This window comes from Exophiala spinifera (genome assembly GCF_000836115.1).
Source record: "Exophiala spinifera strain CBS 89968 unplaced genomic scaffold supercont1.7, whole genome shotgun sequence".
Taxonomy (NCBI): Eukaryota; Fungi; Ascomycota; class Eurotiomycetes; order Chaetothyriales; family Herpotrichiellaceae; genus Exophiala; species Exophiala spinifera.
Window position 1 is genome coordinate 2,476,184 of NW_015622519.1, and position 23,529 is coordinate 2,499,712.

Sequence of the window (23,529 nt, forward strand, 5' to 3'; positions counted from 1 at the left end):
CGAGCCCCGGGGGACCGGGTGAAGGATGCACCAAATTGTTCGAAATGTTTCCTCCCCTTCTAGCCCAACTCACCGGCCGACGAGGGTCTTGGTGGACGAGGGCTCCAGTCAGATTGATGATGGAAGTGAAGCATGAAACGACGTAAGCCGCATGGGGTTCAATTTGAAATGAAGAAGTAACACAAGATTCGAGAGTCGAAGATGGATGAAGGATACAGTATACTGTGCGTGATAGATGGCATTTGAAGCACCAAAGTCGGTTGCGTAACAAACCTTGTCTTGGTGGGCTCTGCGAAAGGAGATTTGTACCGTAGGAGAAGCCTTCGAAGCGAAGAGAGAAAAAGCAAACGGAGAGCAAGCAGAAAAGGCATGGCTAGCTTGCAGGGTCATGTACGGAGTACGCTGGAGTGTGTTGATGATTGAGAGAATGAAGACGGAATGAAACACACGACCTGTGATGCTGATTGTGATATGTTTTGTGTTGTTTTGTGTACCTCGTATATACCTTTGGTGGTGGTGGTGGTGGTGATGCCCCTAACAGCGAGCTGCATTTAAAACGGTGACTGCACTGACTGGGACGTGGCACCCCCGTCCACGCCTAAACCTCACTCAGTTAGGCACCTATAGAGCATGTATGCGAGGGCGGCCGGGTGCCTTGGGTCCCCTTCGCCGGCCCTTTAGAAAGCCGCAGGGTTCCTTAGTTAGGCCCTACGTGGCGAGCCTACCAGGCCCCTCTCCCTCCCCCCTCCCCCCCCCACTTCGCCAACCTGAAGGGTTATTGTATCTGCTCCCTGCGGTGCGTGCAACCTTCGCTACTCTACAGGCTCCCTTTATTGTGCCACCGCCACGAAACTACCTAAGGCACCTACTAATGTACTGTATGTACCAAGCTGGTGGAAAGCAGGAGATCGTTCCATCTCAGAATTTCTGTCACTCGCTCCCTCCGCTCGTTAGCGATATTGGTGTGTTCTCTCGTCACAGTCGCAACCTTCGACTCTCCGCCTGTTGTGTCTCTTCCTCCCACGCCTTCGAGTGAACGAGCACACAAATCACCCTCTGTCTACACCACTTTCGTCCTCGATTGGCCTGTCTGTCGACCGGACTATTGACCTGGGCAAGATCCCTTTGGGGGCTGTCCTCTCATTTTCCTCCTCTTCGCGCTCTCGTCCTCGCATCATACCACTGATTGGTTCTCTTCGCACCCTCTCGACCAACCACACCACTTTTGTGCGAGACTGGCGAATCCAAGCACCATCCTACCCTCGTCCTTGTAACAGTTCCAACAATAGCAATCACCGACAGCCTTGCATCGATTTCTGCCTCATCCTTCGCGTTATCAGCGCCCATCTATCGTTCTGTGGAACCTGGGGAAGAGGAATTGTCAATCTACACTGTTGTGGTACGCCTGTCCCATTGTCTCCTTACTTGGCTGCCCATCCCACATCCTCCGAGTGCGACACTGCTTTCCAGCTACTTCTCTTGCTGCTGGGTCCTGACTTGAATGTCTTAGAACTTTGTCTTTGTTGCCTGCCTGCGCTGGTTCGCTTTCTGACGCTCCCTCATCTACCGCCGAAGCAAATCTACGATCCTTACCGACCTTGTCCGTATCAGCATACAAGTGCGCCGTAACCCGCCCCTCTGCCAGTACGACACCGATCCTTGGAATCAAAAGGCTCTCCCGGTCGCATCCCGCTGCTTGCCCTCTTCACCAATGCGACGGTAAAGACCTCCTTCTAATTACAAGCCGACGACTCATTTGAAACGCAACTCGACTGTTGAGCCAATATGCTGGCGTCTCCACCGGCAATGAATGGCGATCATGGACCTATGTTGGATAGGAACAACATCATCAATGTAAGAGATGGGGAATCACTCTACCAAATATGTATCAAACTACGCCGCCGCTTGTCGGGCGTGCCGGGCTTTCGCCCGTACCTGGAAGAGATGGAAAAGCGCGAGGAGGAGGGCTCTGACCCGGTGTCCTCGCTGTGGCAATGCTTTCGGAGCGGCCTACCGTTACTGACCATATACAATGCTTCCAACCCGGAAGAAGGTGACCTCCGGGTAGACACAAAACGACCGGAAAGAGTGGGGAAGGAAGCGGCCTTCCTCTTCATCAAGGCCTGCATGCAGCAGATGGAGATCCCTGCCGCCGACACTTTTACTGTAACAGACCTCTACAGCGACAACACCACCGGGTTTGTGAAGGTAACCAAGCTGATCAATAGGGTGCTGGACATCTTGAAGCTGAGTGGGAAGTTACATCCGTCGACAGATAGCGAAGGTTCTCGCGATGGCGCCGACAGTGGCTTGAACGTGGTTGATCAGGCGCCCAAGACTTTGACGAGGAGGCAGCACATCCTCAAAGAATTGGTAGAGACCGAGCGGCAATATGTGCACCATTTGCAGAACCTGCAATCCTTGAAGAAGGAAATGGAAGAGGTGGGCGCCTTGACTGGTGACGCTATTCATAATATTTTTCTCAATCTCAACAACCTTCTGGATTTCGCACAGCGGTTCTTGATCAGAATAGAGCAACAGAACGAGACTCCTGACGAGCAACAGAACTGGGGTCGACTCTTCGTCCACTACAAAGATCCTTTCAGGCAGTATGAGCCGTTCATTGCAAACCAGAGAAGATGTGAAACCACATGCCAGAAGGAGTGGGACAGAATGGTTGAAAGAGCTACGTCCCCCTTGGCGCAGCAGATGTTGGCAAATCCGACCATCTTGAATGGTTTCCTCCTGAAGCCATTCCAGCGGCTGACCAAGTACCCGTTGCTGTTGAAGGTTGGTAGTACTCGAGCCCCAGATGATGTTTGTGCTGACAAGCTAGGACCTACAAAATCAAACGCCTGACCCCGTCCTCAAGTCCGACCTCTCAGACGCTATAGCAATCATTCAGGATGTATTGATGCAGGCAGACGCTTCAATCGACAAAGAGACTAGAGACGATGCTCTTCAAGATTTAACGGAGCGCATCGACGACTGGAAGCAAATGAACGTCGCCACCTTCGGCGAGCTCCTTCTTCTCGGCACATTTAATGTCATGAAAGATAGCGGCATCCGATCAGATGAGAAGGAATACCATATCTACCTTTTCAGCCGCATTCTCATCATGTGCAAAGATGTCAATGCTAACAAACCCAAGAACAGGTTGGCAAACAGCAAACCCTCGTTAAGTCGGAATGGAAAACCCAAGATGAATCTGAAGGGACGTATTTACTTCACGAACGTTACCAGTGTGACGTCGCAGTCCACCCCTGGAAACTACGCGCTACAGATCTCGTGGAAGGGCGAGGCCGCCGCCACGGAAACGTTTATCATCAAGTTTAAGAACGATGAAACGCTCCAGAAGTGGCATACCATGATCGAGACACAACGTTCGTCGTGCATGTTGGAATCAAGAAACACAGGCACCACTTCTGATACTCAGCTTCTATCGCTACAGGGGATGAGCATGGAGAATCCATACCTGAACCAAGAGGATGACGATGATTACAGCAGACTCTCCGGAACCACGTATGGAGGCACCGATGCAACAGGATATTCCGAGTTCACCATGAGCAGAAATGCCTCGAGCACGAGTTTGCGGTCCCGCTCCGCCACAGGAGGCAGTGGGGGAAGTAATCCTCACCTGTCGGCCGGCCGTATGCGTATGCCAACAGGAGAAATGGTGGGGCTGTCGTTGAACACGCGTGGTCTGCCAGTGCAGTCTCCCCAGGATTCTTACGGGACCTCATATTTCTCTCCCATTGAACGAGATTCGACACCACAGTCGACAGTATCGGCCCGCTCAAGTTCGCAGTCCGCCTTTGCCGGCTATCACCGAGGGGCGACCCCGGTCAGTGGTGGCGGTGGGCGACCCGAAGAATCATATCGGAATACTGCTCCAGCTATGCCTCGAAACCCCAACGGTCAGCCAAGTGGCAATCCTTATTTGGTGAATGGCCGACGAGGCCCTCCCCCAGGCCCTGGCCAGCCGCGCATGCGGTCTGCAAGCAGCCCTGACGTGCATCCCCTGGTGCAGCAGAGCCGCAAGTATGTGTCTGGCGAGCACGCTCCGAGCGTTCCCCCGATTCCAGCACATGTTGCCAAGCAGATGGCACCTCCTGCTAGGAGCCAGAACAATTCTCCGAGCAACGGCCCACCGTCCCGGCAAGGCACCCCCCAACAGTATGGCCTGCCCCAAGGACCACGCCCGGGAATGCCGAATCAAAATTTCAGCTACGACAGCAGCTACGCGGCCGACCCCAGACGACCGTCTCATGCACCGTCATTATCACAAGGACGAACGTTTTCTCCTCCAGTGTCATCACCTTCTAGCGACGGAGACGGGTATATACCAAGTCAGCTGAAAGCCAAAGTATGCTTTGACGAGAACTACGTGTCTATGATTATTGCCACCAACATCCAATTCCGGTCGTTGGCTGATCGGATTGATGCTAAACTGGCCAGATTTACCAATCATTCGATTGCGTCAGGGTCGGTACGACTACACTATCGCGATGAGGACGATGACCTTATCTTGATTGACAGCGACGAAGCTGTACATGAAGCGTTATTAGATTGGCGTGAGACACATGCCTCAAATGCAGCAAATGGACAGAATGCAGAGTTGTTGCTGTATGCGCATGCCGTCAATCGCGAGGCCGGTGCAGGTTGAACGGAGCGTTTTATGACGCACGATGACTACTTTTGGCACTACAATATGTAGTACTACCCAGCTGTCGAGGCGCGTGTCGCATCACTGGTCGTCCACCATGGAAGTCAACAGGACGCCTTTGTGGCGTCACTGTGGCTACGTGGCTGCTTTACGACAAGGTCGAAAAGATGCGACAAGGGCCGACGGTGCAACTATACTGAAATGACGATACGAAGTGACGGTTTATGAAGTTGGATATGGCTAAGTACATGGGATAGGGTTACGTTAGAATAGGGCATTGCCAGGAGGGCGTGGGTATACTAGGAAAGGTAGTGTTGAGGTTTAAGGAAAAGAAAGACAAGACGTGTCAGCTGTTCCACACAACGTAGGAGCCTCCTGTCGATCTCATTGTCGTCCAAGCTGATGGTGCCGAGGATTGACGTGTATACGGAGTGCAACACGCTACCGGCAGTGGACAGGGAGGAGGAGGAGGAGGAGGAATAGTATGTTCATGTCAAGAGAAGATCTTTCGTCATGACTCAGTGTTCCCTTCCAGTTGATCCGGGATAGAGGTGAGACGAGCCTTGCGTAGCGTTTGTTTCGCCAAAACTGTTGGGCGTCTGTAGAGTTGTGAGATACTCCATACGTATTGTGCATATTTCGTACTTCGTATACGGGAGTAGGAGAATCAACGTCTACTGACCGAGGTTCATGCGGTTCTTGGCCTGCAGTTCACTGTCTTTTCCGGAGTCCGATACCGCCGATGAGGAACGTATAAACGAACACCTTTGCTGTGTTCAGATATCAGAGTCCGATAACGATATCGACAAGGCCAAAGAAGTGTGTCCCATACACAGCAAATTATCCTCACACGCAAGGTGGAACCAACACCGATTCGACTATTACTCTTCTGTCAAACAACCCGGCAATCAACGTGCATGGTGGCGTACAGTACCTATCTATACAGACACATCGATCAATCAATCAGTCATGTCTACGGAACCATTGCTAGCCACTGCTGCTGCTACCAGCGCTGGCACTGCACCTGCAGCGGCACCACCTCGAGGTGCCCCGGACGCGGCCGCCATGAAGAGCCGGATCATCACGCACATGAACGCGGACCACGCTCTTTCGCTACGGCTGTACCTCATGCGCTACGCGCACGTCCCCCTCGGCGGGACGACGGGTGCGCAGATGCTCGACATCGCACTCGACCACATGGTCCTGCAGTCGGGGTACGGGCGACACGTGGTGGCGCTGGCGCCGCCGATGAAGTCGCTCCTGGAGGCGCGGGAGCGGCTCGTGGCGATGCACGCTTCGTGCCTGGCGGACCTGGGCCTCAGCGACGTCGTGGTCGACAGGTACGTGCCGCCGGCCCGCGCGTCGCAGGTCGCCGTGACCGCGCTGAGCCTCCTGGTCTTTGCGACCTTCCCGTTCAGAGACGCGCTGCTGGACCCGACGACCGTGCCGGGCGGCGTCTGGAGTCTCGCGGGCGCGGCGCCGTGGCTGGCCCGTCTGGGCTACACCCTGCAGCCGTACGTGCTGTCGTTCATGGTCGTCGCGCACCTCGCCGAGACGGCCTTCCTGACCGTCCCCAGGCTGAAGAGGCATTGGGTCGACGTCGGCAGTTGGTTGTGGTGGGCGTGGGTGCTGGATTGTGCCGTCGAGGGGTTCGGCTGTTGGACGAGACTCGACGAGATTGTCGCCGACGTCGAGGAGAAGAGGAAGACGAGGAAGCATTGAGAGGGGGCATGGTCAACAAACACGCCCGTCAGCATGGCAGGCAGGACAAAGGACACATACAACACATACGACGCGGACCCGGATGAGCAAGCTTAGGAAGAGGGTCCCACGTTCGACTCGAGACGACTAGAGATGACGTTCTACGGCGTTCAACAAATGAGGTGTCTGATCCTACAAGGGAAGGAAAGGGGAGAGAGTCTAGTAAAAGGTAGATAGGTATTCGAGACCAGCGCCCACCGAATCATACATATACATTAGACGGTCAACAAGCATAACTTGGGCAGTCGAAAGATACAGAGATTTAAAAGAAAACAGCCTTCATTTCATTCCCCTTCATGCGGTTGATACATAAATATATAGGTATACAGTACGTGGAAATACGCCGCAGATACACAGAAAACACCGTATTCTGCATTCATCATTGAATCTGGATGATTGATGATTGAGCTCGCTCTTCAAATGCCATGCTTCGCTTCGCTTTACTTTGCTTTTTGTCATGTCGTTTCTGCCCCTGGCAATGTACCAAACAAGTGTGTACGTTTGTGTCGCTAAAGTTGGAATGAATGCCGTTTCGTTTGAGTTCGATTCAACATTCCCTTGCCTCAAATGGCCGAGACATCAGAGTACTACTACTCAAGGAACCTTCAACTGTCACTCCAGCTCTCACATTTCACGCGCTACTCCATCTCAAGACAATCTATCTTCTTGGAGATCTTGGAGTCGGCGTTTGTGAAGTCACTGGTCTTGCCAAGGTTTCTTCGCCAATATAGTCGTTTGCGAAATCAGGTTCCCTTTCGTCGTCGGCGCCGTCGTCAATATAGGAGTCTTCAAGATTGTCGGCTGCATCGTCTACTTCGATGGACTGACGAACCGAGTCACTCATCAAAGAATCGTCCAGGCTGTCTGCTCTCGAAAGGAAACTATCGCCTAACCCGTTGTCGGATTCAACCTCAGCTTCTTCGTCCTCGTCGTCTGTTTCATCATCCACTTCGTCCTCGTCTTCGGAATCGGTAGGAGTGAACTCATCGAGATCCTGTGGCAAGTCTCGCCAGTATGTGAAGTCAGTGTATTCTTCCCCGCCCTCCTTGACCAGCGTCGATACGGGAGGAAAGAAATGATCAACCACCTCGCGCATCGAAACGTAACTGCTTCGATACTTGTTCAACGTCAAGAGATCCAACGAGACTTCTGCATTGGTATTGATGGTGAAGATTCGAGTCGACGGGATGTGCACGCTTCGATAACTCAATGCGTCGGTGAATCGGTTGCCAAACCCGGCATAGAACGGATTGGTCCGTCCAGGGAAAAGACTCAGAATATCCCGAAGACAAGCCATCTTGAAGACTTCGGGTTTTCGAAGGTATACCTCCCTCCGTAACGCTGCTATCGTCCGGTCGGGACTCAAGATAACCGGTCCCTCGGGTAATCTCCAGCCGTCCTGGACGATGCCGTTCAAGTACGCACGAGTCGTATCAGCTTGTCCCACCGAGCGGCTCGTCAGGTACAAGATGTTATAGCCGTTGGAAACAATGTCGGAATATAACTTGGCCACTCCGGCGTGTGTCCAATCTCTACCGACCATGTTGAGCAGTTGGCCCAAGGCATCAGACTTGGTGATTGTTCCGTCAATATCAGAGATGACAATGGGCACGTCTGAGCTCCAGTAGTACATGTATGCCGTGCACGTGGCGCGATTGACGGTGAACGAGATTTGATTCCTGCCAGGCTTGAGATTGAGTGCTTTTAATTGGTCACTGGTGAGACGGAGTGTTTTTGCAAAGTTTCGACTTTGCTCGCCAGACATACGCGGCGTTTCGGTTATGTCTTCGGACTGGGCCCTTTGGTGGTGACCCAACTGTTGACCTTTGGCCAGTAGTTCGGGGGATAGACTTCGCTCGCTGTCGCTGTGGTAGCCCGGATCGGAAGCATTATCGGGAGATACTGGAGAAGCTCCCTCTAGCACGTTCCCACTTGCCCTTCGAATGGCTTCGTCACGAGCTTCTTCACTGCTGTAAATCCACAGGTTGCCGTGCTCGTCTGTGCCAATGAGAGAGCCAATGTCATAGTTGCCCTCTAGTTCTTCTGATAAGAGCTTGCGTGCAACAGCTTCAGCTCGAAGGGCTTCATCTTCGCTAGTTTTGTAGCCGGTCATGTCGAGCATCAAGTCTCCGGACTCGGTCACCTGTGAGCGAATATTGGATATCGAGAGCTTCTTGGACAATGTCAAAGCCCGGTCATACGCTTCCTTGGGCTGTAATGCGGCAGGGCTAGCCGAGACTCTGGGCGTGCTAGAGCCTTCTGGGTTGTACCCTGGTGACACTGGTATGCCGTTATGAAGGAACGCGTCGCTGACCGAATCGAGCTCTTCTCGTGCGGAAGCAGGAAGGATTTCCTCAGAAGCAGAACGTGTCAGCGCCAAAGGAGCATTTGATCCGCGGCCATCTAACGAACCGCTTCCGAGGTCTACTTTGGAAGACGGCAACGACTGTATAATGGTCTGATCGGCCAAATCTGTTCCTTCACGTCTGATTAGAGGAATTGGTCGGCCGCCCATAGGCTCAGGAGTTTGACTGCGTTTTCCAGATTCCGTGATGTCGAGGTACGTAGGTTCCAGCAGGCTGGGTGAGGGCGGTCGATCCTCCGCAGTAGTAGAGGGACTGCTGGCCGGAGAGACCAAAGGCGATGTTTGCAGGGCTTCAGGGATGTCATTTGAGGTCTCAAAGACAAAAAACGCTTCACCACCATCACCGAGTTTCATGGCATAATTCTGCTTGATGCCATTGACTTTAAATTCGACCTTTTTGTCCGATGGCCGCAGAAGAGAAAATTTGCCGAAGCGGACGTGGAAGGGCGAACACGCCAGCGAACCATCCCCTTGCTCGACAACAATGACATCGATGGCACCAGACAGCGTGGCAGGATTGATGGAATTCCAGGTCTTGGAGACGCCGCTCCCCAAGCTCCGAACGTACTGCATCGCGGACGAGAAGGCGTTGTTGTAATTGTGGTCGAAATGTCGGCGTTGGCGAGAATATGGCTATGAGGCTGGCATAATCGGGCTGCCTGGTGTGTGATGACGCCGGAGTGTCAGAAGCTCGGAGCAAGATGTGAGGAATACACAACGCCGGATCCTACGCAATGCCAATAAAAGTACAAAAAGAGGAACGACTGTCTGAAGCAAGGGTATCACATGTCAGGACTATGAGTAGAGGTACATGTAAAGATTGAAGAAATGTCGATAGAAAAGATGATGGGGAGGATGACGAGGTTGAGCGAGGCAGAGATGATGCATGTGTTGAATGCTCAACCAACTGCTTAGTGACTTATTTAGCAGCAGCACATTCGCTAACAGCTTTAACCTCGGCTCACTAGTCTATATATGGCACTCGCTAAGTATCTCTATTGCTCCTCACACAGACTCTGCAAAATCAGTCTAATATCTTCCCCAGATTCACTTTGCAGCAACTCTATCTCTGTGAACACGCTCTCGATAGCCATATTGCCTTTCCAACTGGTCTTCTTCTTCAATCCTCCAGCGTGTCTCCCGTTCTTTCCACTATTCTGAGGCGACGCATTGGATTCCAACATCGCGTACCTTGACAGCGCAATGTTTTCCTAAACGTGAATCTCAACCTCAACTTTCCGAAAAGCCATCCCCTCCCCCGACCACACAATTTACCCTGGCATCTGGACATTACTACGAGCGCGGCCTTGATTGTCGACACAATGAGCTCTCCAGCAAATCCGCCAGGTCCTCTCACTCCCCCAGCAGAGCCGGCCTCTCAAGGACCGCAACCTTCGCAACCCGCAGGCACAACGACGCAACCACAAGTCGAGCCGCTCCTTTCTCAGCCTCTAACGTCACTGTCAGACGACGGCAAATCTAAGAGACCTCGCGACCATCGATTAATTCATCTTCTTCTCGTATCTCACGGTATCTCTGCATACCAACAACGCGTCCCTCTCCAGCTGATGGACTTTGCCTATCGATACACTAGCTCTGTCCTAAGCGACGCACTACACATCCAGAATGAGGCATACGATCAGGCCGACACGAGTACGCAGAGCAAGGGACGGGGTGCTAAAAACAACCAGAACAAGTTGGAGGAGGGCGATGTCAGTTTAGCGGCCCTGCGCATGTCAATAGGTTCACGGATGGGCTACCAGTTTCAGGGGAGTTTGCCCAAGGAGTTTCTCAAGAATTTGGCAGACGAACGGAACAGGATATCGCTCACTGCGCAGTCAAGGGATGGAGACAAGAGTGGTCCCATGATCGGAGGTGTACGGTTACCGCACGAGAAGTATTGCCTGACCGGCGTTGGCTGGGGCTTGAAGGACGAATGGGACAGTGAAGGTGAGGAGAGCAGTGACGAAGGAGAGCCCGAGGGAAAAGCCGAGCCTGAGGATGCCATGCAGATGGATGACAAGGTTGACGAAGATGAAGAAGGCCTAGGGACTATGGAAGATGTTTTTGGTGACGATGATGCTGGTGGCGATGATGGGGGCGGCGACGCTGACGGCGATGCCGAGATGCAGGGCTGAGCGAGTGACGGTCTCGCCCTGCGAATCTTCCAAAACGTTGTGCATTTGATACCCAGGGTAGACGAAGGCTATGTAGCATTTTAATGTATTTCTACGGGCACGAAGAGCATCTGGTTTCCCATCGCGCTGTGCACTTGCCATCGACCTTGTGTGACATCTATGACGAGAGGGTCCGTACAGGGCTTGAGAATCGCAAGAAGCGCAGCGCGCACCCAGTCGCAACACCTAATCCAACACTCCGTACCGGCCTTTGCCTTGGGTTTGGAGTGATGAAGCGGAGAAGCGGACGCCAAGAAACGGTGAGGCGAGAGGAGAGAACTGCATGTATTTGCATCCGGCGGAACAACCCACCACCATCACACTTGCACCCACAGCAGAGTGGCCTTGACACCGGTCAAGCGTCCTTGTAGTCTGTCAAAACACCCACTTAATCCTCGCATGTCTTTTGCCATCTATTGTTATCCCTTTTGACCTGCATGCTATCTCTAGAAGCATATGCCTGCACTCCCGCTCTTATGGATGGATCCTTCCAAATGGCATACCGGGTCACTACACTGGGCTGCCAATACCTACCTTCTGCTCGCTCCTAGAATCAGCGTCAAAGGCCGCATGGCTCTCCTAATGCTGGTGGCCGTCGTATGGGCCTTTACATGGTAAGTCTGCAGAGGTCGTGACGGCAATGTCAGAGAAACGCTGACTGTGTCTAGGCTTCTATGGCGTGCCTACTCAGTCCTGACCACTCCCAACGACATTCTCGTCGAAAAACTTGGTCTCGATATCCCTCCCACTCCGCTTATCACCCTCGAAGAGATCTCCGAACATGAATTGCAGATCACCTGGAAGTATTCGGAACCGTCCACCTCCGTCCAAGAGCATCACGTTGAGGTAAATGGGAGACTTATTGGGACTACAAAAAAGCATGATATGGGCGCGGCTATTTACGATCTTGTTCCGGGCAACAGATATGATATCCGAGTCTTTTGCGTTAGCTCTACAGATTTCCAAACACCGAGCCAGGCCCTTCACGTCCGCTTGCCCGGGTCACCGCCTGCCGCCTCGCAAGAGGAAGCATTCGAATCTGTACCTAAAGTCCGGGCCATCGCGATCCGAAATGCTGCATCGCTTGCTCCGGTGCCTGCACCTGCCGTGGCGCGGGAGTTCAGCGGTGGACAGCCGACGACGCGCAGGGGAACAACCGGCCGGAGACCGTCGCCCGCGAATCACCCTGTCGACGCGCAGCAGGCCCAAGACATTGCACCACGAGCCATGGACGAAGAGGAGGATGGCAATCTTGCAGAGTTGTCTCAAAAATTTCAGAAGGCGCAGCAAGACATAGACGGGGTGGAGCAGCAGATTCAGGACGAGGACAGAGACTTTCAGGCGTCGCTCAAGGAGCTAGAGGCTCGCCGTGATGACTTGAAACAACTTCTGAAAGATCGTGATGAAGCAAGCAGCGATTTGCGCAAGCAAGTGCACAAGGCTGAAACCGCCAGTAGGACAGCCTTGAACGAAAAGACGAAAAAAGAGCGACTGTTACAGCAGCGGGAGAACCAGAGGAGAAAACGTCGGGACGAAATCGCCAAATGGGAAGAGCAGACTGCCTGGATGAAAGAAGAAATCGCCGGCATCGAGACTCAAAAAGCTGCCATTGAGCAGAGGGCGAAGTCGGATCTAAGGGAGATCCGCAGGAAGATCGAAGAGGAGCAGAAAGAGGTGGCGATGCTGGAAGATGACAACAAAGAAAAGGCCCGACAGATAAAGACGATGGAAGAAGAGCGGCAGCAGGTGAATGTCGAGGATGAGACAGACGAGACCCGAGAAGCCGATAGACTCGATCTCGAACGCGACCAGAGGTGGAGGGCAAGATATGACGCTCTTCGTCGCACGCATGCAAGCCTGTGGCACGAGTTCAAGACCATTCAGCAGCAGGTCAATCTTATGCAGGAGCAGATCAATGTCGCCCGTGCCAGCAGGGCTACGGCTGTGACTTTTGCACCGATACCGCCATTCGACCCCGAAATGTATCGACCCAATATCCGGCAGATGCGACGGCAGCGCCACACTAGCTCCCATGGGAGTAGCATTTCCTCACCTCGGGGTCCGTTCAATGGGCCCGAGCCTCTGTCGGCTGGTGTGCAATACACGCCAGTAGCAAATATGTCGCCAACATCCTTGTTGCCCGGTTTTTTCAACCCACAGAATGGGATGACCTTTATTCCCTCGGGCATCAACACTTCCGCTGTTGACGATGTAGAGCCCATGACAAATGTCCCGATGAGCCCTCGAGCAGACCTACTGCTCCCAGCTGATCTACTTGGAGACGAATCGGCGGATGAGCTGCCTGATCCCGAGCTTAACCCTGATCAGAAAGACACCTCGGACCCCGGCACGATACCATTCCCCAAGATTGGCTCTCCCGCATTGCAAGAAGCTCTTCGTACACAGACGCCTTCGTCGGGATCTTCTTCAGGGCGGTCCTTTTCGAGTCCGATGCAAACTTCAGCGCCTGCTGCAGAGACAGAAAAGTCATCGGATTCGGGAACCAAGTCAGACGAAAGACCGTTGGAAGGTATCGAGGAAGATGTACCCCAACAAGCCACCAAACCCAAGTACATGTCGATGTCCTCTATGTTCGGACTTAACAGGCAGCGTGGGAAGACACTGGCTGACCAGCCACCTCTACTTGGATCTCTCAAGGCGGGCCAGAGTCAATCGTTTCCGAGGGAAGTGGATGAGTTCGACCCTGGCTCACAGCCCAGAAGACGCCTTTCTTATGGCGGGAACTGGGCTTTCCCTGGAACATTGTTGAAAGGCCACGGTACTGAAGAAAAGGACCCAGAATCCTCACGTCTCGCGTCAGCCCGACGCTTTGGATTCCCCGGGTTTGGAAAGCCAGCTACACCGTCCGGAACATATGATCCTTTTGGGATTCGTTCAGGGTCGTTTGATCCTGGTCTTCGGGGCGATACTTCTTCTCCACGGCCCTCTTCTACTTATTCATTCGACAAACTGCCTCGCCCTTCACTGGAAGCCCAATTTAATGCATGGAATCTGGACAAGCCAACGATCAGAAATAGCCCGCTGGCCCCGGATTGGACCTCTTTCCAGTCGTTTTCCCGCAATCACTCCCGTCGACCGTCGATCGTACATGGGTCAACAAGTAATTTGTCACTGCCACAGAACGAGCAGATCGTCATCGAACCCGATCGTAAGCCGATGCGACCCTTACAGGCGCCGATCGGCACTCGACCTAAGTCATCTCAACAAGCCTCAACCCCCAAGCTCAACCCTGCGGCACCGTCTTTCACCACCATATTCGGGCGCAAAGGCGACAAGACCAAGGAGAAGTCGAAGGCAAAAGAATCCAAAGAGAAGTTGACTGACCAAGAGGCCGCGTCGCCGCCCGAATCAAGGAAATCTCGTGGAGATGCTAGTTCACTTGCCGCCACCATCTCAACGCTGGATTCTGATACTCTGGACCGGACCGCATCCATCACAAGTGCCAATGTGTCGATGGAGAGCACCGCTTTTAGCAAACCGACCTTCATCTCCAAGATTACAAGAAAGGCCAGCAGCAATAAGTTTGGAAGCTGGAAAGAGAAGAGCGGGGGGTTATTCTCTAGAAAAGAATCATCGGTCCCCAACGGTGAGAACGAGGAAGAACAAGGATCCAGCGAGTATCTTCATCTTGGAAGAAGCTTGGAGAGTACGTCGACGACACCCAGCGCTGAAGAAAAGAAGACCAGCAGGAGTAGTTTGAGCAACTGGAGCTTTATGCGCAAGAGCAAAAAGGGCAAGGAAGACTTGACCGCGAGCGAGATCAGTGAGAGCAGTGAACGTGCCAGCGATTTGGGAGATGAAATAGAGGAGGAGGAAGAGGTATGATGAGACTGATCTTACGTATTGCTAGGCTCTCTCTCTGTGCTCTGCATAGCTCTAGTTGAAATTGAAGCCATTCATTTGTGCAGCAAAACTACCGCAAATTTTTTAGTTGTGGTGGATGGCCTTTTGCCATATGATATATGAATTAGCCGTCTCGGTGGCCCGGTTCCTGTGGAAAAGTGTCTACTTGTCCGCAGGGCGCTGCCAGCGCCGTGGTAGATTAGATTTTCTACGACTTTATTTTCCTGATATCAGTCAATGCGGAACTAAATCATCGTTTTGGTTGAGTTCTTTTTCATCGTTTTCATCTTTTTCCCCTTTGGTGACGAGCTCGGGGTTCTCGAGTCACAAGTATTGGATTGGTTTATTATTCTTTCGCCTTCAGGTTAATTCTTCCACTCTGCACACAAGGTACCCTACCTTACCCGAATACAATTCAACTACAATACTTTCTATCGGTCCCGGCGAATAGCGGCGACGGCTGTGTTTGGATAGATTGACTGATCGACTGACGGACTGCTTGTACCCGCGCATAATGGTCAAGTTCTTTCACACTCGGACATTTTTGAGTCGGGCAATTGATTGATTGAATTGAAACGAAATGGCAAACTCCAAGTATGTGTGTCACCACCACGTACAAATTGTATTTAACCTTCTAACCCTAGGTATGAATACGTGCGCAATTTCGAGCGCGATGAACATCTATTGCCCAATACGTGGATTGTGGTGAGGATTGACGGCCGAGGATTTCACAAGTATGTTTTTTTGGTTGTTTCTTTTTATTGGTTTGGCTTGAAAGCTCGCCTGCGCCGCGAGCGTGCATGGGTTGAGGATGTATGAACGATTTTTTGATATCCATATACTGTGTCCAACTGTTGACGCACCACACTTGGTCTTGTCCTGTTTCTGGTCTCTGGCACTTTTTCTTGGTCTAACGTCCACACCAGATTCTCCCATCATTATGGCTTCAAGAAACCCAACGACGCGCGAGCTCTCGACGTCATGAACCTCGCGGCGCAACACGTCGTGAAAATACTGCCGGACGTTATTCTCGCGTACGGCGTGTCGGACGAGTACAGTTTTGTTTTCCACAGGTCGACGGCCCTGTTTGAGCGACGCAACGCGAAACTCGTGAGTACGGTCGTCAGCACCTTTACGGCGGCGTATGTGATGATGTGGTCTGTACTTTTCAATGCGAGTGCGAGTGGTGAAATGGACACTCAGTCCTTCAAACTCGACGACCGGGGCGACGGCAAACTCGACATCGATATGCTCCCCACTTTTGACGCGAGGGCAGTGTGTTATCCGTCATGGGAGAATTTGAGAGATTACCTATCTTGGAGACAGGTTGACTGTATGTTCTTCTGTTGTCGTTGTTGTTCTACTGGTGTCCCTCCTTTTGTGTTTGTCCGGTATACCCATACCCCCAACCCATGCCCCTCCCTCTGGCCAGGGTCTTTTCGATCTTCGTCGTTTGATTTTTTTTTTCTTTTTGTAATCAGGTGAATTATCTTAAATCAAAGACCTTTCCAAAGGCTAACGAGGTGGTGGCGCGTTCTTCAGGCCACATCAACAACCTTTACAATACTACCTTTTGGTCACTCGTGCAACAGGGCGGAATGTCACAGACTGAGGCGGAGGAGTTCCTCAAGGGGACACTGGCGAGTGACAAGAACGAAATTCTCTGGTCAAGGTTTGGTATCAATTACAATGATGAACCGGAGATGTTCCGCAAGGGGTCGGTGGTGTATCGGGAGTATGCACTGGAGAATACGCCGTCGACGAACACGAATACGAACATCAACACACGCACTCGCAGTGGTGGCGGGCAGGGGAGGACAAAGGGGCCAGAGAAGAAAGTCGAGGTCGAGGTCGAGACTAATGATGATCATGTTGAGGGGGATGTTGACGATGACGGTGACGACTTACGAGACAACAGCGAGAAACAGGTCCTGTCCAAGACGCAGGCGGAAAAGATGCGTAAAGCGAGGCAAAGAGCAAAGATTGTCACGGCGCATGTGGACATTATCAAGGACGAGTTCTGGGTGAGGAGACCATGGTTGAGATCCGGCAGACCTGGAAGACCGATTGAGTGATGGTTGTCGCCGTCGGCGTCGGCATCGGATTAGGAGAGATCGTGTTGACGGTGACGGCGACAGCGAGTATGAAGAGTAAGCGCAATGATCACGACCACGAAATACGAGTATGAATGCCTACCCAGGTATGTAGGTTGTATTCGACCGAGAAGCACTCACATAACAGTCCGAGTACAGAACAGTTCATGAGTTCCATGATGGAGTCGTATGTCAGTGAATCATCGGGGGCATTTCCAATTCATCACCTGCGATAAGGCAGGTAGGTATCTTGACAGGACTCAACACACAGTAGGGTAGTATCTCGGATATATGGAGACGCTCAATCAGATATATACCGTTGCAAAGATGGAAAAAAAGGCTCAAACGGATACCCAACGTCCAAAGCAGTACCTGCCCAGGTCCTCATGTCATAGAATTTAGTCGTCGTCAAGGTTCAAACACCCTTTGCGGCTTTGGCGGCCTTTTCAGCAGCTTTCCGCCTTTTGCGCTCTGCTCGTCTCGCTTCTTTCGCGGCGGCGTCTTCGCTCTCGACATCATCGTCCAATTCAACGCCACGAGACTCGGGTTGTGTCTTCTGTCGTCGCTCTTTCTCTTCCTTTCTTTTCCGCCGCCGTTCTCGTCTCTTTTCTTTTGTTTCGGTCCGTTCAGTCTTGGATTGATCACCATCCTCCTCCTCCTTCTCCTGCTGCGACCCGACATTGTCCTTCTTTTTCTTCTTCTTGTCAGTTCGGGCGGCCAGGTACTCGCCCACCTGTTTGAATTCTTCGACTGGACTGGGTCTCTCCGTGCGTTTGCGGCGCTTGCTGTCCTTGTCGCGAAGGGCAAGGTACTCGCCTACCTGCTCGAACTCGGCGGCCGCTCTTTTCTGTTGTTGTTTTTGTTTCCGTCTCTTCTTCACACTCGACTCTTGTTGACCAGATTCATCCCCGGCGTCGTCGTCGTCGTCGTCGTCGGTAGATGTGCCGAGAGCGTCGCTTTTCCTCTTCTTCTTGTTGGTGGTGGTGGTGGTGGTATTGTCGTCACTGCTGTTCTTATCCTTCTTCACGGTCGATATCGTCCCCATGACAGGCTTGTCGTCTCCTATGGTGCCTTCCATCTGTTGACCCTTGATGAAGAAACTGTACAAGCCGCTGTGTTTGCCTCTTCCGTTGTACAGCGGCACGACGGGTGTCGAGGCGCCACTGCTCCTCTCGCTTTCACTCTTGCCGACGTTCCCCAGCGCGCTTTCAAAGCCCTTGAGCCACCATTCGTTCCCGGCTTGCGGCTCGTGCGATTTCTTGCCCACCCCCAAACGCCCCTTTCGCTGGGAGATCATGAGCGGCTTAACGAGGCCTGTGCCGTTGTTGCCGACTTTTGCAGGGTCGTACGCTAGACCGCGGTGGCCCTTTTGTTTGTACGGGCGGGAATCGAGGGAGTGGCCTGGCCCTGCCCAGCCTAGGGAGAGGAGATGGGCGTGGGCGTCCATTTGGCGAAAGTGTTGTAGCCTTGGAGCAGAGTATGGCAGAGGAGAATAGGGCGGTGCGGTGTCCGAATAGACCGTCGTCTACTCACGCAGAATGTGACGGAGAACTTGGGAAGCCTTCACATTGACTTTTGACGTTGGAAGTGTGGCATTTTTGCTGGTTCAATTTCTCCTCTTCTGCGCTGCTGCACAATGCTCGACAGCCAAACACCAAGTCATACACTCTCTGCGCTGCAGTGGATGGCTTTGGGTGTAGTTAGTTGTATCATGTAGCGACGCGAGTCTTTCAACTTTTTTTCCACCCGCATTTCTTTGCCGGCGCCAAAATATTTCTTAGTGATTTATTAGTTTGCGCCTCGCGCCGCAGCAACGACGTGGCTGACATAAGCAACTGCTAATGTATATCTAGATACCTACAGATGGTCCATACATACATACTACGAGTACCAGAGTATCAACCTGCAGTGATCTACCATTATCTACCCAGGTGCTCTGTACCATGGTGCTGGTATCATGCGGAAACCCCATCGCCTCGTCTTCTCTTTTTGATCAGGCGTTCGCTGCTAATTCGACGCCGCGACAGCTGCCCGGTTCCCAACACTTCCCGAGGCCTTGTAGGACGACGGGTTTCTGATGAAAGCCTCGTGCAGCTTGAACTCGAACAAGCTCTCGGCTGGCCTTTTCGCCGAAGGTGGTGTCCCGTAGCCACCACCGCCAGGGGTCTTGATGATGACTCGGTCGCCTATGTTCATCAGTGCCGTTGATCTTCCTCCCATGCTGATGACCTTGGTCGACCGGTCCGCCTCCTTTTTCACCCAGAGATTGACACCCTTCTTCCCCGGCTCACCACCGTTCAGCCCATAGGGCGCCACTACGCGGCGCTCAGACAGTATGTTGACTGTCATTTTCCGGCGAAGTTCAATGTCGCGAACGCAACCGTCACCACCCCGATTCAGCCCATCACCGCCGCTGCCCTTGCGGATGGAGAATTCTCGCAGCAGAACTGGGTAGCGTTTCTCAAAGACCTCCGGGTCCGTCATTCTGGTGTTCGAAGAATTGACGTGAACGCCGCTCTGGCCAACCCAATCGGCCCCTGCACCAGTGCCGCCTGCGATTGTCTCATAATAGCCGAAGCCTTTTGTAAATTTGCCCTGGGCATCGGTGCCACCGTAGCCGAAGGTCAGGTTGTTGCATGTCCCCTGGCTGGCGGCGGTGACCTGGAACGCTTTGAAGATGACATCGATGACCCGTTGAGCCGTCTCCACATTGGAGCCGACCGTCGCAGCGGTCAAACTCGGTGACAGGATCGTGTTTGGAGGGCAGATGACTTCGATCGGGGCGAGACATCCTTGATTGAGTGGGATGTCGGACTGCATCATTGAACGAAGGCTGTAAATGATACCACTGTGTATCACTGCCGGTGGTGAATTCAGGTTGTTCAGCGCTTCGGGCCCAGTCCCTGTGAAGTCAAACTTGGCTGATCCTGTCTCACTGTCGATGGTGACCTTCAATCTGAGCTCGGTACCATCGTCAAGGTAGTCGACGGCGGACAGAGGAAGACCGCGGAAGCGCTTGCTGAGGACCTTGAGGAGCTCGCGCACGCTCTCTTCTGCGTTCTTCTGAATCGACTTCATGTAGAATTTGACGACATCCCAGCTGTACTCTTTGATAAGAGCCTGCAAAAGCTGAGTACCGCGGGTATTGGCCGCAATTCCTGCTTTCAGATCTGCGACGTTGTCTCTCCAGGTTCGGGTGCCACTGCACCCTGGATACGACGCGGGGATGTCGATGAGGAGCTCTCGAAGACCATCTTCGTCGAAGACGCCCTCCTTGACGAGCTTGAAGGATTCGATGGCGGCGCCTTCCTGCCACAGCTCGGTCGAATTCCCAGGCATGGAACCCGCCGCAATGCCACCGATGTCGGCATGATGGCCTCGGTTGGCCACGAAAAACAGTATCTCTTCTCCGGCTTCATCGAAAACTGGTGTGGTGACGGTGAGATCGGGCAAATGGGTTCCACCGGCGCACGGATGGTTGGACAGCAACACATCACCAGGCCTCAGAGATCCCTTCTCGGCATATTTGCTCGCCTGATAGGCGATAGCGGTCGCCATTGACCCCAAATGCGCTGGGATATGAGGCGCATTGGCAGTCAATCCGCCATCTGCAGAAAAGATGGCACAAGAGTAATCGAGTCGATCCTTGATGTTGGTAGATATGGACGTCTTCTGCATCACGATACCCATCTGCATATGTCAGCGGAAGGAATGGACCATGTTCACTTCACATACCTGTTCAGCTACGCTCATAAATCTGTGTCCGAAAACCGATAGCGCAATCGGATCCACGACCTCACTGTTGACTGTTTTCTTCTCGGCATCGACGAGCTCGATGACGATGTACTCATCCAGAATTCTAGCCTGACTGGCAGGGTCAAGGACGATGGTCTGCGTTGAGTCGATAATGATAGCAGGGCCATCCACCTTGGCCTTTTTGGGCAACTCTGCGAGGTGAAAGACAAGTGTGTCGGTCCAGCCTATATTTTCGAAATAGACCGATCGTGTCGACGCGGCCTCGGACTGGCCGACACGGATATGTTCCTGATCTTTCAGTTGCTCGAACGGATCGGAAACTTGTACATCAAGGCCTCGTCCCACGCTCCGGACACGGATGTCGTCAATCAATACCCGACGGTACTGCGTGAAACCAAATTCTTGCAGATGGGCGCGGAAGAAAGCCTCGGCAAAGTCTTTGATGTCGTCCGGCTCGGGGACCATCAGGGCGGTGTCGCTACCCTCATATCTCATGTTGAGGAAGTTCTGGTGAACGCATTGTTCCTCCGTGAAACCTTGAGGCAGAAGTCGCTCGAGGGCCTTCCGGCGTAGGCTATCTAAACGCCCCTTGATATGAGGAATCGTGCCGGGTTCAAATGCGACAGATTCGGGCTCTTGTAAATCGACTACGACGTCAGCCAGCGCCATCCCGTATGCCGAGAGGATACTGGAGAGACGGTGTATGAGAACCCTTTTGATGCCTAAATCTCGGGCGACTGCCGTAGCATGCTGGCCTCCAGCGCCACCAAAGCAAGCCAAGTTATGAGACGCTGTCTCAAATCCGCGCCCTTCACTCAAGGTCCTGATAGGCCTGGTCATGGCAGCGTTAGCAACCTGGAGGAAGCCGAGGGCCACCTCTTCAGGCGTCAATGGTTCGTCCCCAGACTTTTCAGAGTTGACTAACTCCGTCAGTTCGAGAAACTTGGCCTTCACCACCTCATGGTCAAGCTGATTGGGGAAGTAATCGCTCAATATGCGGCCGAGAAATAGATTCGCATCCGCTGGAGAGCACATCAGCAAATGCCTCGCATCGGAACATATTCAGACTTACTGATAGTCAACGGTCCACCTTTGCCGTAGCATGCAGGGCCAGGAAAGGCACCAGCAGAATCTGGACCAACCGCAAAGAGGCCGTTTCTCCAGAACAGCATCGACCCCCCACCAGCTGCGACTGTATTGATGTCCAGTTGGGGGCTTTGAATAGTGACCTCGGCGGTGGTGCTCTCGAACATGTGTTCATATCTGCCTCCAAACCTAGAGACATCGGTACTGGTACCTCCCATGTCAAAACCAATCACCGGTGTACCATCTGATTCATTCCAACACGTCTTGGCCATTCCTACCACGCCACCTGCGGGCCCCGAGAGGACGGCACGAAGCCCAGTGAAGTTCTGAAAGGTCGTGAGCCCTCCATCAGACTGCGAGAGCAACAACTTGTTCGAGTCTTGAGAATTTTGAAAGGCGCCCTTGAACCCCTGCGTGAAACTGGCAAGGTATTCTCGGATCACTGGCGACAGGTATGCATCAGCCGTTGCAGATTGCGCTCTGTTGACGACCTTGATCATGGGTTGCAATTCGGACGAGACGGCAATATCAAAGCCAATGGCTCTGGCGATCTGCGTGACCCTGGCCTCGTGTTCGGGGTAGGCGTAGGAATGCATGAGGGCTATTGCGAGACTGCGATATCCCTGATCCCAAAGGCTCTGCAGATCTCTCCGAACAATGTCGTACTCAGGCTTCTTCAGAATTCTGATATATTCTCCAGAGAGACCGACGACAAGGCCGGGATCATTCAAGTCAATGAGTTGTGATGATTCGGGATCTTCGGTGGCTCCCTCCACTGTGACGCGCTCATCAATTTCGACCGCCTTTTGGTAGAGCTGTTCCATCTTTCTCACAGCTAGATCGAAGATTTTAGGGCGAGCTTGGTTACCGATGACGAGAAGGTCTCCAAACCCCTTTGTGAGCAGCAGGGCTACCTTCTTCCCTTTGCGTTCCAGTAAAGCATTGGTTGCGACCGTTGTGCCCATTCGTATACTCTCTACGTCACTGATGTCCAATGTTTCACCGAGAGGGATTGTCTTTTGGCCGGCAATTTCCAGGATCCGCCTGACCCCCTCGGTGGGAGCGTCTGGATAGAGGTCCGGACATACCGAGAGAAGTTTGAAGACCACGTCTTCCTTGCGACCGGGGATACTTGCCCAAAAATCGGTAAAGGTCCCACCTCGGTCGATGGCGATGCGAATGCCTTTTGGAGCCGGGGAAGGCATTTCGAAGCTGATATTGGACAATTTCAAGTACCAAACTGTGGTACCTTGGGACTGTCAGTCGCTGCTCATGACTGATACAACCTGGACCGAGTCAAAGATCTGAGTCTCGAGTGATCGCATCGGCGATAGGTGTGGTTTTTTGGAGTTTTCGAGGAATGGTATCCCATTGGAAAGTCGGCGGTTGATCCGATCAGCGTTCCGATCAGAAGCCGACTATGGATTGTGTCGGTCGTTGTAGACTTCCCAACCAGAGAGGCCGTACACCTTTGTGACCTGCCGAAGGATGTTGGGGTCATCACTGCTCGATACCCGGTCTCCTGCCCGCGTCTCAATCAGGCGCTTTCCTCTTCGGGGTCTCTACTACTAAGTAACCGCGTAGTTGTACACTGCCTGCTCAGGATAGTTCCGGAGTTCAGGCTTACATGGTGTCTCTTCGTTATAGAATTGAATTTCCTCGACCGCAGTGATCGTAGAGGTTAAAACATTGCGGATATCAGTTCAAGTCCATCTTTGACGAGAGACTCGGTCAAGGGGGCCCAGAGGAGGATTACTGGCC

General features: G+C 52.8%; 8 protein-coding genes across 8 annotated transcripts; 5 read left to right on the forward strand and 3 right to left on the reverse strand.

Moving 5' to 3' along the window:
- Positions 1 to 1,785: 1,785 nt before the first annotated feature.
- On the forward strand, positions 1,786 to 4,666 carry PV08_09908 (uncharacterized protein; the record flags this gene model as incomplete). The annotated part of the gene is made up of 2 exons (XM_016384223.1): positions 1,786 to 2,790; positions 2,837 to 4,666. 2 exons carry the CDS (start codon positions 1,786 to 1,788, stop codon positions 4,664 to 4,666), a joined length of 2,835 nt encoding a protein of 944 aa, XP_016232846.1.
- Positions 4,667 to 5,635: 969 nt separating this feature from the next.
- On the forward strand, positions 5,636 to 6,388 carry PV08_09909 (uncharacterized protein; the record flags this gene model as incomplete). The annotated part of the gene is made up of 1 exon (XM_016384224.1): positions 5,636 to 6,388. One exon carries the CDS (start codon positions 5,636 to 5,638, stop codon positions 6,386 to 6,388), a length of 753 nt encoding a protein of 250 aa, XP_016232847.1.
- A 697-nt stretch (positions 6,389 to 7,085) lies between these two features.
- PV08_09910 (uncharacterized protein) lies at positions 7,086 to 9,365 on the reverse strand (the record flags this gene model as incomplete). The annotated part of the gene is made up of 1 exon (XM_016384225.1): positions 7,086 to 9,365. One exon carries the CDS (start codon positions 9,363 to 9,365, stop codon positions 7,086 to 7,088), a length of 2,280 nt encoding a protein of 759 aa, XP_016232848.1.
- Positions 9,366 to 10,114: 749 nt separating this feature from the next.
- PV08_09911 (uncharacterized protein) lies at positions 10,115 to 10,930 on the forward strand (the record flags this gene model as incomplete). The annotated part of the gene is made up of 1 exon (XM_016384226.1): positions 10,115 to 10,930. One exon carries the CDS (start codon positions 10,115 to 10,117, stop codon positions 10,928 to 10,930), a length of 816 nt encoding a protein of 271 aa, XP_016232849.1.
- A 519-nt stretch (positions 10,931 to 11,449) lies between these two features.
- Positions 11,450 to 14,815, forward strand: PV08_09912 (uncharacterized protein; the record flags this gene model as incomplete). The annotated part of the gene is made up of 2 exons (XM_016384227.1): positions 11,450 to 11,583; positions 11,638 to 14,815. 2 exons carry the CDS (start codon positions 11,450 to 11,452, stop codon positions 14,813 to 14,815), a joined length of 3,312 nt encoding a protein of 1,103 aa, XP_016232850.1.
- A 598-nt stretch (positions 14,816 to 15,413) lies between these two features.
- PV08_09913 (uncharacterized protein) lies at positions 15,414 to 16,908 on the forward strand (the record flags this gene model as incomplete). The annotated part of the gene is made up of 5 exons (XM_016384228.1): positions 15,414 to 15,427; positions 15,478 to 15,567; positions 15,760 to 15,994; positions 16,037 to 16,166; positions 16,376 to 16,908. 5 exons carry the CDS (start codon positions 15,414 to 15,416, stop codon positions 16,906 to 16,908), a joined length of 1,002 nt encoding a protein of 333 aa, XP_016232851.1.
- A 433-nt stretch (positions 16,909 to 17,341) lies between these two features.
- Positions 17,342 to 18,373, reverse strand: PV08_09914 (uncharacterized protein; the record flags this gene model as incomplete). Its single annotated transcript, XM_016384229.1, has 1 exon — positions 17,342 to 18,373. One exon carries the CDS (start codon positions 18,371 to 18,373, stop codon positions 17,342 to 17,344), a length of 1,032 nt encoding a protein of 343 aa, XP_016232852.1.
- Positions 18,374 to 18,933: 560 nt separating this feature from the next.
- Positions 18,934 to 22,973, reverse strand: PV08_09915 (uncharacterized protein; the record flags this gene model as incomplete). Its single annotated transcript, XM_016384230.1, has 3 exons — positions 18,934 to 20,616; positions 20,662 to 21,704; positions 21,755 to 22,973. The coding sequence occupies 3 exons, from the start codon at positions 22,971 to 22,973 to the stop codon at positions 18,934 to 18,936; spliced, it is 3,945 nt and encodes a 1,314-aa protein (XP_016232853.1).
- Between the last annotated feature and the right edge of the window lie 556 nt (positions 22,974 to 23,529).